Consider the following 13,072-nt stretch of genomic DNA (forward strand, 5'->3'; position numbering starts at 1 on the left):
GTCAAGCCCACTCTTGCAAACCTACACCAACTCCCACAAAGGTTAGAGCTCTGAGGCCCGGGCATGCTCCATCCGGGCAGTCGTGAGAGGGGCACAGAACCCAAAGAAGCACTTGTCAGCATAACCTTCTGCTGCTTCTCTCAGGACGGGGGGAATGCCAACGGGTTCAGTTCTACCTCTTGGGTAGGGCCATGGGTTTGGACTGATTCTGGATTGGGGTAATGAGGACAAAATGTCTGAGGAACATGGATTAAGTGTCCATTAAAAAATATCACTGGCACAATTTCCTAAAGACTGACATTTTCTCCAGGAATGGCACAGACTAAAGGAATTGTCACCATGCGCACAAAAAGAAGGCACAGCAAATGATGGACACAACACACCTGATCAGAGCCCCATGCCCAGCCCTGCCCAGCCCTGCCCCCAGCCCAGCCCTGCCCTGTCCAGTCCAGCCCTCCTCTGCCCAGCCCAGCCCAGCCCAACCTTGCCCAACCCTGCCCTGCCATCCCCTGCCCAGCCCTCAGGCTGCACGAGCATCACAGGAAGCAGAGCTGGAAGAGACTTAGGCCGAAGATGCCCTTGGGTTAACCTCTGCTCCAAAGGAAGGCTCACCAAGGCCTGGGAGCGAGAAGGGACACACTCAAAATGAACGTGACAGACAAACAAAAGGCATCAATAAAGCTACAAAAACTGAGAAGCCCAGCCCGCAGACAGCAGGAGGCCGGAGGACAGCTTCCAGCAGACAACGCCCAGAACCTGCCGATAAACGGCCGACCCGGTCACTCACTTCCGTCCCGTGTGCCTGGTCAGTCTGATCATCAGCTTTCGGGCCTCCTCCGTGTGCGCCTGGGTGTTCTTCACAAATGAAACGGGTTTCTGCAGCCCATGCTTCTCCAGGAGTTCAGACACGCTGCAGACGACACAACAACAGAGCAGTGAAGGGCGTGCACAGGCCACGGCACCTGCTCACCACACACACGGAACAATATTCAAGCAGCTACCAAAGGGAACAAGAAACACGGTCCCTGCACGCCCCCTGCACGCCCTGGCTGGACATCTAGGGACAGTGGCTAACACACGACTGTCCGATCTCTGTTACCACAGGCTTCCGTGACACCTCCCCTGCTTAGTTATTATCCTAATACACCAAAGACGTTCCATCCCAACAGTGGCCACCCCCAAAACACAACAATACAAAAACACATTTGTGTTTGGAAGGTGACGAGTTGGAGAAACCAAAGCCCGGATGCCCACGGGACCCGCGATCTTCTTTGTTCCACGGCTCCCGGAGTGTGCAGCCCCTCTCCCCATCCAGACCAAACGGTGTGAAGGAAAGCCGGAGCGCGGGTCTTCCGCCACCTGTCTCCCTCTGGCGGAGCCTAGAGCCCTGCTCTGGGCGATGGAGGGGCCAAGCAAGCACCTCCTAAATGTTAACTGCCCATCCACAGCCCACCCCACTAACCCAACTCTCCTCGTTAACTGCCCCAAGTATGAGCGACAGCCATCAAGCTGTCCCATGGTGCCACGCTCCAAAGTTATACCGTGGAAAGAACAATGACCACAAACCACAGCCCACCAGCATGGAAAAGAAATAAAGCAGCAGCATTCACGCCAGAGTCAGGCCTCACGAGGTCAGGCTGGCATGATGCGGTGAAAAGGAAGGCCGGGGGACGGGGGATGGGAGTCAGGGGGAGGTGGGGGAGGAGGAAATCTTCCAGAGCAAAGGGTCTGAAAAAAGCCTATCCTTAAGGGCAGGCCCTGGCATTGCGGGGAATGTCCTGGCACAGAAGCCTAGGCTGCATCTATTCTATGTGAAGACCCTGGTTTCTCGTTCTTGCTCCTAATACTCTTCTGCTCTGTGACAGTCCTGGCTCGTCAGCCACAGGAATTCCCATAAAACTTCCTTCTTACGGTGGACAGCCCAGCACAATGGCAGGTGAGTAAAAGTGATGAAAATAAGGATGGCACCTGGCAGTTCATTCACACAACTGCATGTGACTGCTGGCAGGCACAGAGTCTGAGCAGGCTTTGCTGAGCAGTGGGCGGCTGGGCAGCCCTCTGGTTCCCACCAAGCCAACGAATGCAGTTTGGGTTTTTTTAAGGCGATTGGGGTTAACTGACTTGCCCAGGGTCACACTGCTAGTAAGTGTCAAGTGTTTGGTCTGAGGTCAGATTTGAACTCAGGTCCTCCTGACTTCAGGGCCGGTGCTCTATCCACTGCACCACCTAGCTGCCCTGAGGATGCAGCTTTTCTTACCTGAGGATCTGCTCCAGCTGGTCCACCCTGTCGTGAAGAGCAGCTGTCGCCAGAGTCTTAGGACTACCCAATTAAAGGAAAAAGGAAGACAAAGTGAGTTTCAGTTCCTGGTTCTTATTCCTAGTGACATTTGGCATGAGATATAAAATCCAGTGGAGTGTGAAAAAGATGAGCCAGCACACACAAAGGCTATTCCCTGTCCTTGGTGCTGAACTCCAGGCCCACGGCCATGGATCACTTAGCCAGCATCTTTGGTCTCCACAGCACCAGGCTACCCCCCTGGAAACCCTCTCTTCCTTCAGGACTCAGCATGGGCACCGCCCTCTACATGAAAACCTTCTGATTCCTCCCAGCTGCAAGCGCCCCCCCTCAAACTACCTTGTATTCAGTTTGTGTGTATTCTCTATGTCCCTGTCTGTATAGATGCACACACATGCACATAATATAAAGTACATATATACACACACGTATTATACATTACATACTGCATGCACGCACACACACGCACACACAGCCATGTCATCTCCTAGAGAACGTAAGCTCCCTGAAGGCAGGCACAACTTCACTTTTCTCCCTCCATCCTCAACCCTTTGCCTGCCTTTTTCCTGGTAGTACACAACAACATACAATCATAAATTCTTGTCAACTGAGGGAAGATCGCAAAGGAAGCAGACTCTGAAAGAGGCCAGATGCTCAGAGGCCTTTAAGGTGATTCCCCCCTGGGTCTCTCGGGCACCTGAGACGCGATCCTCAGGAAATAACCAAAGGAACCCTGAAGATGTGGCCTGAGGCCTTGCAGCCTAAGGCTCCCAGGATCCTGCTAACCAGAGGAGGTTTCAAGGCTAGCTCCTCACAAAAAGAAGGACTCTTCTTAGCCTGGGCAGCAGGGAAAAGCCCCAACCTTAGCAAACACTCCCTCGTTAATGGAGACTCATGCGTATGTGGGTGTGCCCCAAGAAAGGAAAACGTCATTCATGTGCGGGGACAAGAATGCCAAGAAAGGGGGCGGTGGGTGAAGGAAGCCCCAACACAGCACACTCAAGAGGAGGTCGCCATTGTGAGGAAGCTGCCACCGGGAGCTCATCTTGGCAGATCAAATATAACCCAAAGGGGAAGACAAGAGAAAATCTCAGGAGATGACAGCATCTGGAGTTGGAACTGACCTCGGAAGTCATGTGATCCAACATCCTTACCTTACAGATGAGGAAACTGAGGCCTACAGAGGGGAGGAGATCTGCCAAGATTTCCCAAAATGGAATCCAGGCTCCTCGATGTGGGGTCCGGGCTCTCTCTGTTCTGCCTTGGTAGCCACGCAGCGAATGGCAGGGTTCATTTACCAAAATCCAACTACATGACCTGGGGGGGATGCTGGCCTGAGCCCCATAAAGGAGATTCAAGTTTTATTTGCCACAATTCAGTCACCTAGTGGTCCCGCCTGGCTCTAATGCCAGACTGACAAATCACATATTCCCTCATAAAAGGACACAATCGGAAGGCCGGGCGATCCCATGTGAATCCTTACCCATATCCTCTCTGAGGAAGGCACTCTAAAATATCATAGCAACAAGAGAGCTGGTCATCCCGCTCACAATTATAGATGCACTCCAGGGCGACCTCCATCAGCTGATCCTGGTCCGGGATGATTTTCTGCTGAAGCTAGTGAAAACAAAGCACGCCGGGCTCACCACTGGAGCATTTGTCAACAGATTTACCGTCAGCTTGTCACTAGGGAAGAGTACTGTCCATAGACCCTGACCGAGGACCATTAATCAGCTGTAAAAGTCAATCTGGCGGTTTTGGGGATTTTTTTGCTTACAGACTTCTGAGGTCCTTAATAATTCTAAATGAAATCTTGTTTTAATTACAGAACCAGTCAGAGAAGCTAATTTCTAACCTCTCTGCTTTGCGTCTGCAGAAAACAGACTCTCCAATTTATGACCCACTGAGGATGAAATGGATCAGGGTAAGCAAAAGGCATTAAAATGGCAATTCATTAAAAGCAATGCTTCCAACCCTAAAGCTATCTTTTATGTGATTAAATTAGAAATATATATATAGCCCATAATTTCTAAAATTACATCAGCATATATTATAAACCTATTGTTTTTCCATTATTATTTATAAATCATTCATTTAAACACACAGTCCAGGGTGGAAGAATTCAATTTGAAAAGAATTCTGGAACATGGCTCAAAATGGCATTAAAAGAGGCCTTTCCCAGAGCAGTGTAGGCACAGAGACCACCCCTGGAGGCTGAGAAAAACAGCTGCTTCGGGCCATTCTCAGCAAAGATGCAAAAGCATCAACGCAGAGTCATGAATCTTGAAGGCATTTTGACAACTGGTAAATTAAAGAACACATATATAAAACATTTCTCCATTTAGATTTACTATTTGTAGCATTGCAGGGGAGGTCCTTTTACCTAAAGGAAAGGACAAAGAAATATACTGGTTCATTCCAAGCTCCCTTTGGTTTTTTTGTCTGTTTGTATGTTTTCCCAGATTTCTAAGCTTGCAAGTTCCCACAAAAAGAAACCACCACACAAATGGTGAAGAGAACAAAACAACAAAGAGATTTCACTGGTTAAAAATACCCACAATGTGACGGAGATAAAAAGGGGCATTATGGGAAGGTGCCAGGGAAGTCCAACATGGTTTCATGAGGGAATGCTAGGGGAGATCATCACGGCAGGGGAATGGCTATGTAGATGAGATCAGAGGTCCGAGAAAGCACCAAAGCATCTGTCATGGCCAGTCAAATCAGGAACATCATTTGTAAACACCTTATATCATCGCGGGATTGAGAGAAGAAAGAGGCATCTGAAATCCTTGAGTCTCCCTCCCTCATTTAAGAGATGGCAAAACTGAGGCCCTCCGAGGTTAGATGCCCACAGTCTCCCCCATAAGGAAGCGGCACCACCAGGGCTCGAGCCTCCACCCTCTGACTCCAGTGCCAGGGTTCTTAACCTCCCCCATGCTGTCCCAGCTGGTGAGGCCCAAGCAGGTGGAATGGGACAGAGAGGCATCCATTCTTCCAGAGACAAGAATTAGCTCACTAATGGGAAAGGGGCAATGAAGGGCAGAGGAGCAAGAGCCAGGACAAAGGACGGGAGAGACCAAGGCAGGCAACGGCAGGAAGGAGGAGACACGGAGACAGGATGACTGTCCGCAAGGATACAGGATTTGAACTCAGGTCTTCCGCAGCTCCCCACCATTCCCCATAGACAAATACTAAGTGTGGCCCTTTCCGTGCCGGCCCCTTCTCACCTCTCCAGCCTTCTCCCGCCACACTCCCCCCTCTACCCTGCTCTGAGCTACCCTGAAGGATTCTGAAGAGGCTTGCACAACCTGTCCAGGATGGGCAGAGGGCTCCTCAACCACTGTCTAGAAATGACAATTATTTCTACTTCCTAATTTAATTCAACTCACTAGCCACTTATTGAGCAGCTATCCCAAGGACGGTCCTGGGGAGCAGCCCTGCACTCTGGGAGCTTCCATTCTGCTTGCCTACCCAGGCAGGTAAGCACAAGAGAACCGAAGGGGGACAGAAAAGAAATAACGAGGGGGCAAGACAGAAGCACGAGGCTGGCACTGGAGCCAGTCAAGGCATCTCTGGGGAAAGAGGAGTCGGAGGTGGGCACACCATGGGGGCAGCCTGTGCCAGGGCATGGACACGGGGCTGCCACGTCTGGGGCCCAACGGGCGGGCCGGTGTGGCTGGGGAGGGATAAGCAGGAAAATGACTACCACTTTAAGAAGGACCCCAGCTTGGCTGCACCCCCTTCCCTCTAGTCCCACCTCCCCTTGTCTGTGTCTGCTCCCCGCCCGCCCTCTCCTTCGGCCCTCTGGGCCTCTGGCTCTCCAGCCTTCCAGCCTTTACTCCTCCATGGGCCATCTTTTCCCACTAGAACACAAACTCCCTGAGGGCACAGACTAGGCTGCTTGCTTGTGTCTGCACTGCCAGTGCTCAGCACATAGTAAGTGCTTACTGAATATTCTGCAGAGAAGAAGGGGACAGAGGCTATGAAGGAGCCCCATGTCCACAAGGAACCATCTGAGGCTGGTAAAGCTGCCACCAACTCCTCTAGTCCTCCAGGGGTGATGGGGCCTGGCCCAGGCTCAGGAGTGGTGGGCAATGGAGGGGACAGGAATTAAACAGAGGGCTTGGGCTGGAGCACAGTGTGAGTGTGAAGAGATCAGACACAAGGCATGCTGCGTGGGCAAGACTCCAGGCTAAAAACTAGAGATCATCTGATCCTGCCCAGGGGCCAGTGGCTGTCTGAGATGAGTTTCCACACGTTCTGTGACCCTACAAAGGCCACGTGTAGACCCCAACCCTCCCGCGAGAGGACTGTGAGCCTGGCTACTTACATCCGGTTTGGAATGCTGGAATATCTTCAGGGGGAACCTGAGGTCCCCCGTGGCCAAGGTCACCAAATAGTCTCTGAGCAGCTGGCTCGCTGCGCCTGGGGACTGCTTCTCCCACCGGTGCAGGAGGGGCACCATCCACTGGTAGGCATTGGTCACATACTTCTCCTCCGAAGACTACAAGTACAATTTGACAACAGCCATGACCAAAACCACCCTCCCTTCCCAGCAGGCTGCCAGCCAGACTCAGTGCTCTCCACTGTCCTATGCAGAATGCAGATAGGGGGTGCCAGGCAACCCCATCCCACCCTCGCTAGGGTCAGCAGGAGAGCCCAGGCATCCCTGGGACACAGACAGGGAGGGCAAGCTGGTCCGAACACCCAGGAGATGCTGCTGGCACAGCCCCAACTAGCAATGGGGCCACTATGGGAACCAGTGAAGGGTCGTTCCGTCGTGCAGGACTCTGCTCCAGCGAGGTGGGAGCTGTGCAGAGCACTGACCTACAGAAGGTGTGCAGAGGGAGGGGGAGCTTGGGTAGCACGTGGAGTGCTTGGCCGCTGCTCAAACAACACAGGTCTGCTTGGTGTTCCCAGGAAGGCAGGGAGCTGAGGACTCCAGGTTTGGTGTTTGGGGCTACCGAGAGGGAATCGCCACTTGTCTGGGCTGATGGGGGTGAGCTGGAGAGCACGGACTTGAGTCCAAGAACAGCCACGGTCCCTCAGAGGAGATGGTGCCCTCCCCCAAAGAACGGAGAGTGAGCAGAAATACTCAGGCTGTCTACAGTCACGGAAGGGCTCCACCGTCCAAGATTATAAAGGAGTCAGTACCAGGTGAGAATCCTCCCCACTGAGGGAGGTAAAGCCTGGCCATGCTGCCGGGGCCACCATAACATCAGCGGGGCAGCGAGCTGAGCCCAAGGGCTCTGGACAGACTGGCGTCCCCTGCAGACAAGTGGGGGGGGGGTGGGGATTTACAGTCCCCAAGAGTATGCCCAGCACGGCCGAAGAACGAAGAGTCTGAGAAGCCAATGGTGATTAGGGGTGGTCATCAGACTGAGCTCTCCCACCCCATCAAGTTAAGGTGCCATCCATGGAAAGCCACAAATACCACAACCCCTGGGATGAGCCAAGGAGGAAAGCAAGGAGCACAGCCCCACATCCTCCCCTTTCCAGGTCCTCTGCAGCAACCAAGTAAAGCAGAAAAAGGGGCAGAGCAGGGAACACCCCGGGGGAGGTTTCAGATGACAACAGGGATAACTAGGCCCGGGTCAGAAGGGCCTCCTCTGCCACCTGCCCCAGAAGACTCCACTGGCCCAAAGGGAAACAGGCAAGGACAGGGAATAGCCGTTTGGTTTCCAGATTAATCGCAGTGCTCACTCATCGATGATCCCCTGAGGCCGAGTGACCCTGAGCTGCCCCACAGGCACGACAAGCAGGGAAGTCCCCCTTTCAAGGCACAAGGTCTCCCAATCTCTTTGGACCCTGCATGACCCAAACACGAGGGCTGGCGCTGGCCTCTCGGGGCTCTCCGAGGTCCCTTCACAGCCAGGCCTGGGAGGCCACGCCTGCCTTTCTGGGACCACGGGCAGCAATAGTATGCTCCTCCACGATCCACTCTTGTATGTGGAGGGACTGATTTCAGGAACCCCTGGATCTTGTGAGCCCGGGCGGGACTCTTAGGGACATCGACAAAGCAGGGAAACAAGACCGGGAGGAGAGACCGCCCGCCATGGGAGAGCTGCTGGCTCTCGGCCAGACACGCAGGTACCTGCGCCCATCCCACAGGAAGCTGAATGTCGTGAGCAGCCAATGTTGGGGGGCCTCAGGGCCAGGGAAGGTGGCCTGGGAGCTGCCCCGGGGCCAAGGGGGAAGGGAACCTACCCTCTCCATCAACAGCCGCAGCTGGTCAATGGGCTTCATCTGCTGGAGGTCCTTCAAGGTCAGGGTGAGGTCACAGCCTGCTTCGTACACTAAGGTCTCCAGGGTAACCAGATCGTCACAGAGGCGCAGCAGACCAGGAATGCTCCTCTCCATCCCAAGGCGGATGAGGGACAGGGCACAGTCCACCTGCATCCGAGAACAAAGAGGAGGGGTCTCACCACAGCGCCATCCCAGAAGCCTTTGCCCCAACCGAACCTTACAACAAATGCCTTTCGCTGATCCGGCGTTTGTTAAGCCCCTCCCTGAGCACACAGCAATCTCTGTTGTGGCCCAAATCAGATCTCCTCAGGGATCTTCGACAAACCTAGTCTATCCCCATATCTGTGCAAGCGAGCCCATCTTCAAGAATCAATTGAATTCTGGGCACGCTAAATGGCGCTCTGCTCTGGTGCAACTTACCAAACTATACATCATCCCTCCCTGGCCCCACAAAAAACCCTCTATGGCCAATGCAGCCGCCACAAACATTTTCCCGAATCAGCCATTTGTAGACACCAAGAAAAAGAAATCCCATGAAATTCCTAAAAATGAAAGCAAACTTCCTGTCAGCCATTGCGGACTCATAACCTGTAACTGCGGCAAAGAAAAGCATCCCGAGCCCTTGAGAAGAAGAACATTACTAAGCTGGAACACACTGGAGACAGAGGCCAGCCCTGGAGCCAGAGTGACCCCAGAGGCCTGGAGCACAGATTTGCCATCTCTGGCCACCTGCTCATCCGAACACCAGAGGAGCACAACTCTCCAGGGTCCACAGTCCCGTGTTTCACACCCCTCCAGGAGCCCCAGAAACACCACCTGTCCAAAGCTGCCCACTTCACTTTTCCTTTGTACCGTGGAGCACAGTATTCATCGTCAGAGACCTGGGTTCAAATCCCAATGCCCTCCTGTCTCTGGGCCTCAGCGCCCTTCTCTCTAAAATGAGGGCTGCACTAGAGGACCTCGATGGCCCTTCCACACCAGGCTGCCAGGTGACAGCCCACGCCAGTGCCAGGCTCCATCGCAGAGATGAGGAGTCAGCGACCTCCGTCAGCTTACTCCTCCAGGCTGGTCAGCCCGGCAGTCACACTCCACGTCCGAGCCTGGCCAGCACAAACATCCAATGGCCCTGTCCGCCGCAACCCTGGTACCTCCATCTCTCTCAGGCTTAGCAAGCCAAGCCAGCTCCCAGGGCATAGAGCTCCCATTGGGGGACAAGATGAGCCCTACAACCCCAAGGAGGGACCCTGATTCCAGGAAGCAAGCAGAACAACCAGGGCCGCACGAATCCACCTAGGCGTTGGGGTTAAAGGCCCAGACTAGAGGAAACCAGGCCCAAAGTACTGAGGAGACCTGCGCAGAACTCGCACCTGGTGCTTCGAGCTCACGTTAGGGCTGAGGAAGCGCCTTCTGGGCAGTATTTCACTGAAACTCCCAACGGCCCCTAGAAATGAAGTGCTCTTAGGCTGTGATACAGATGAGGAAGCCGGGAGGGAGAGCATCAAGGCGGGCGAGCGCTGTTTCCCACAGCGGAGTCTGCTGCCCTGGGAAGCTCTGGTGCGAGAGGGTCCTTTCCTCCACATTGGGGCCCCCAGGTCCTCAGAGAGCACAGCTAACAGAAAGCCTGAGGAGGAGAAGCCCTGAGCCCCACCCCAGCAAGCTAAAAGGCTGCCTCGGAGCCAGCCTCACCTGCCGGGCGTAGTGCTCAATGTCCTCTCCTCGGGCGCAGTACCATTTGGTGACCAGATCGATGGAAAGGTGGGCGGTGCGGTACTTTAATAACTCGGGCTGGGCTTCGTACAAGAATCCACCTTCATCCTGGAGATTCGGCTCCACCGCCATTCTGAAAGGCCAAACAGAAACATGGGGAGACGGAGTCCGACGTAAAGCAACACATCCCACCTTCTCGATTCGAGCCGGCCTACTGGATCTCAGCCCCCAGGCTCCTCGCCTCTAGGACGGGCACAGTGCATCCCTGGCCCTCCCGGGCTAGAGGCCAGCAGGCTTGTAAGGAGGAAAGAAAGCAGGAAAAGTAAAAGACGAGAGTTTCTACAGCCATGCCCTGTGGAAGGCTTGGCCCACGGCATGCCCTCAATAAAGGTCATGCAATAAAGGAATTGCTGAGCTGAAGCATGTTTTAATCATAAAAAGAGCAACATTTACAAAACAATTCCATGTTTGAAAAGTTATTTATGTACAATTTGGGAGTTGGGTGCCAGTCCCCTTTCACAAGTGGGGAAACTGAGGCTCAGAGCAGAAGCAACCTGCCTGGTGAATCTAAAGGGCATTTATTTCCTGGGGAATCTTGAAAGTTTAACTCCCAAGTCAACCTATCCAACTGATCTCAAATCAAAAGAACAAATGCACCAAGCGGGGAGAAGTAGAACGCGTCGAGAGTCCACAAAATGAAGAAATGCAGGGAGGCGACGAGAAGGGCTCACAGCCTGTGGGATCTCTCTGCTAACAAGGGATGCACCTTGTGCCCCTTAGCCTCCCGGGGGGAGCCCGCAGTGCTGGGGGAAGCTGCCGAGAGGCCAGTCGAGTCTGGAAGCCCAGGACAAAGTCCCTGTTCCCAAGGAGAACGGCGCCCAGTGCGGGGGGGCTCACCGGACCTGTGGGGGGGGCTGTGAGCAAAGGCTGGACCCTGCCCAGCCATGGGTCTGTGTTGGACTCAGTGCGTGGGCCACCTTTCTGGCTCAGGCTCCGTATCACTGGATCTGAAACCATGGAGATTAGCTCTACGAAGCAGGACTGGGACGGAGCGGCTTTCTGAAGGGGCAGCGCCTCCTGGCTGAGTCCGGCCTGGGCTCGACCTCAGACCTAAGAGCCCGGCCCCTCCGAAATGGGCTCCCTCTCAACGAGACGTCGAGAGCAGGGGCAGACCGGGGCACACGGCTTGCCTCTGGCATGACTCACCAGGACTGCTTCACTGAGAAGCAAGGATCCCCCACTTTGCACTCGCCTTTCTGATCAAAGGGAAGGGAAGCTGGTGAGCAGGAATACGCTCAAGGACTGGGCACCCAGGAAGACACCCCCCACAACCCCAGCTGGGAAACACACTCAATGGATGCCAATTTCTCACACATCCTCAACGGGCAAACAGGCAAAGGCAAAGCTCTACGAGATGTTCTTGGAGGATCACTGGGCTGAAAATTGCTTGTAGGAAGGCAGAAGGTTAACAATGGAGAAACACATTGTGCCAAACATGTGACAACAGCCGTGAAGACTAGACCACGAGCTGGACGTGGGCCCCGGTGAAGGCGATGGCCACCACTGCCCAGGGAGAGTCACCAACCTGAGTCACGGGGCCCTGGAAGGGACACAAGCCATGACCTGGGCCTGGGGCCTCCTCGGGGCCAGGCCCCTCCCCCCCAGTGCCCCTCAGTACAGACTTACCTGCATTCTGACTCCTCACACCAGTCCTTATCACGATGTTTCTGTTCATTCCACGGAATGATGGTCAAGGAACCAGCAGTAAAACTTTAAAATATATGTTGGAAGAGAAGAATTCAGATTCTGATGGGATTTTAAGTGGACATCCTATTTTTAATGGCTACAGTAAAAGGCCATAACAACAGTAACAATAATTTAAAATTACATATCACCCTAAGATTTGCAAAGCACCTGACACGCATTAACTCATTTTATTCTTATAGTAACCTTGAGATGTTAGTGCAATTATTATACCCATCTCATAGATGAGGAAACACGGCCCAGGGTCACAAAGGTAGTAAGTGTCTCACCCAGGATTAGAACCCAGGTGTTCCTAACTCTGACAGCTGTTGTTACTCCAGACATAGAAAGATAGTCTCAGGGGTAGGCCCAAAGTGGGAGCGCAGAGGGCTCCTGCAGAAGGCAGGATTTGACTGACCCTTGAAGAAGGCCTAGGAAACCAAGCAGTAGCAGTGAGGAGGGAGGGGGGTCCAGGCCAGGGGGGCAGTGAGAGGGCACAACTGGGAGATGGAATGTCACATGCAATGCCCAGCAAGAGGTCCAAGCTAGTGCGACCAGAGGACATGGAGGGACATAAGGTGTACAAACACTGGAAAAGCGGGAAGGGGTTGGGGGGAAGAGCTTCCAGTGCCAATCAGAACATTCCAAACTTGATCTTGGGGGTGACAGCGAGCCAAAGGAGGATGGGAAGGGGTGCTGGAAGGTATCATCAGACCCACCACACCTTGGGAAAATCTGGCAGCTGAGACCCCAACAGCCTGGCTTCCGACTCTCTCCCAAGTCACCAACGATCTCTTAACTTGCAACTCTAATGGCCTTTTCTCCAACTCTCTGCAGCCTCTTCTCCCGGACACTCTCTTCTCACTGCACTGTCCAGTTCCCGTCTTATCTAGCTGACCACTCCTCAATTTCCTTTGTGGGATCTTAAACTCAACACATCCAAAATGGAATTTATTCCTTTCTTCCCAAACTCTCCCCTCTTCCTACCTTCCCTACTAGCATGGGGGCAACATCATCTCCAGGTGCTGGGGCTCACCGTCTGGTGCCATCTTCCCCTCCCCGCCAGCTGTTGCCAGGACC

General features: G+C 53.7%; 1 protein-coding gene across 2 annotated transcripts in view; it reads right to left on the minus strand.

The window, feature by feature from the left end:
- Window positions 1–13,072, minus strand: part of NBAS (neuroblastoma amplified sequence) — a 267,157-nt gene that overhangs the window by 173,630 nt on the left and 80,455 nt on the right. For both annotated transcript variants that reach the window (XM_027855628.1, XM_027855629.1), the window contains 7 exons: window positions 11,936–12,019; window positions 10,229–10,382; window positions 8,504–8,689; window positions 6,627–6,800; window positions 3,780–3,913; window positions 2,258–2,320; window positions 788–910 (listed from right to left, as the gene is read on the minus strand). In XM_027855628.1, the coding sequence (XP_027711429.1) occupies window positions 788–910; window positions 2,258–2,320; window positions 3,780–3,913; window positions 6,627–6,800; window positions 8,504–8,689; window positions 10,229–10,382; window positions 11,936–12,019 (918 nt within the window). The remainder of the gene's footprint in view (window positions 1–787; window positions 911–2,257; window positions 2,321–3,779; window positions 3,914–6,626; window positions 6,801–8,503; window positions 8,690–10,228; window positions 10,383–11,935; window positions 12,020–13,072) is intronic.

This window comes from Vombatus ursinus, unplaced genomic scaffold (genome assembly GCF_900497805.2).
Source record: "Vombatus ursinus unplaced genomic scaffold, bare-nosed wombat genome assembly UNPS02010980.1, whole genome shotgun sequence".
Lineage (NCBI taxonomy): Eukaryota > Metazoa > Chordata > Mammalia > Diprotodontia > Vombatidae > Vombatus > Vombatus ursinus.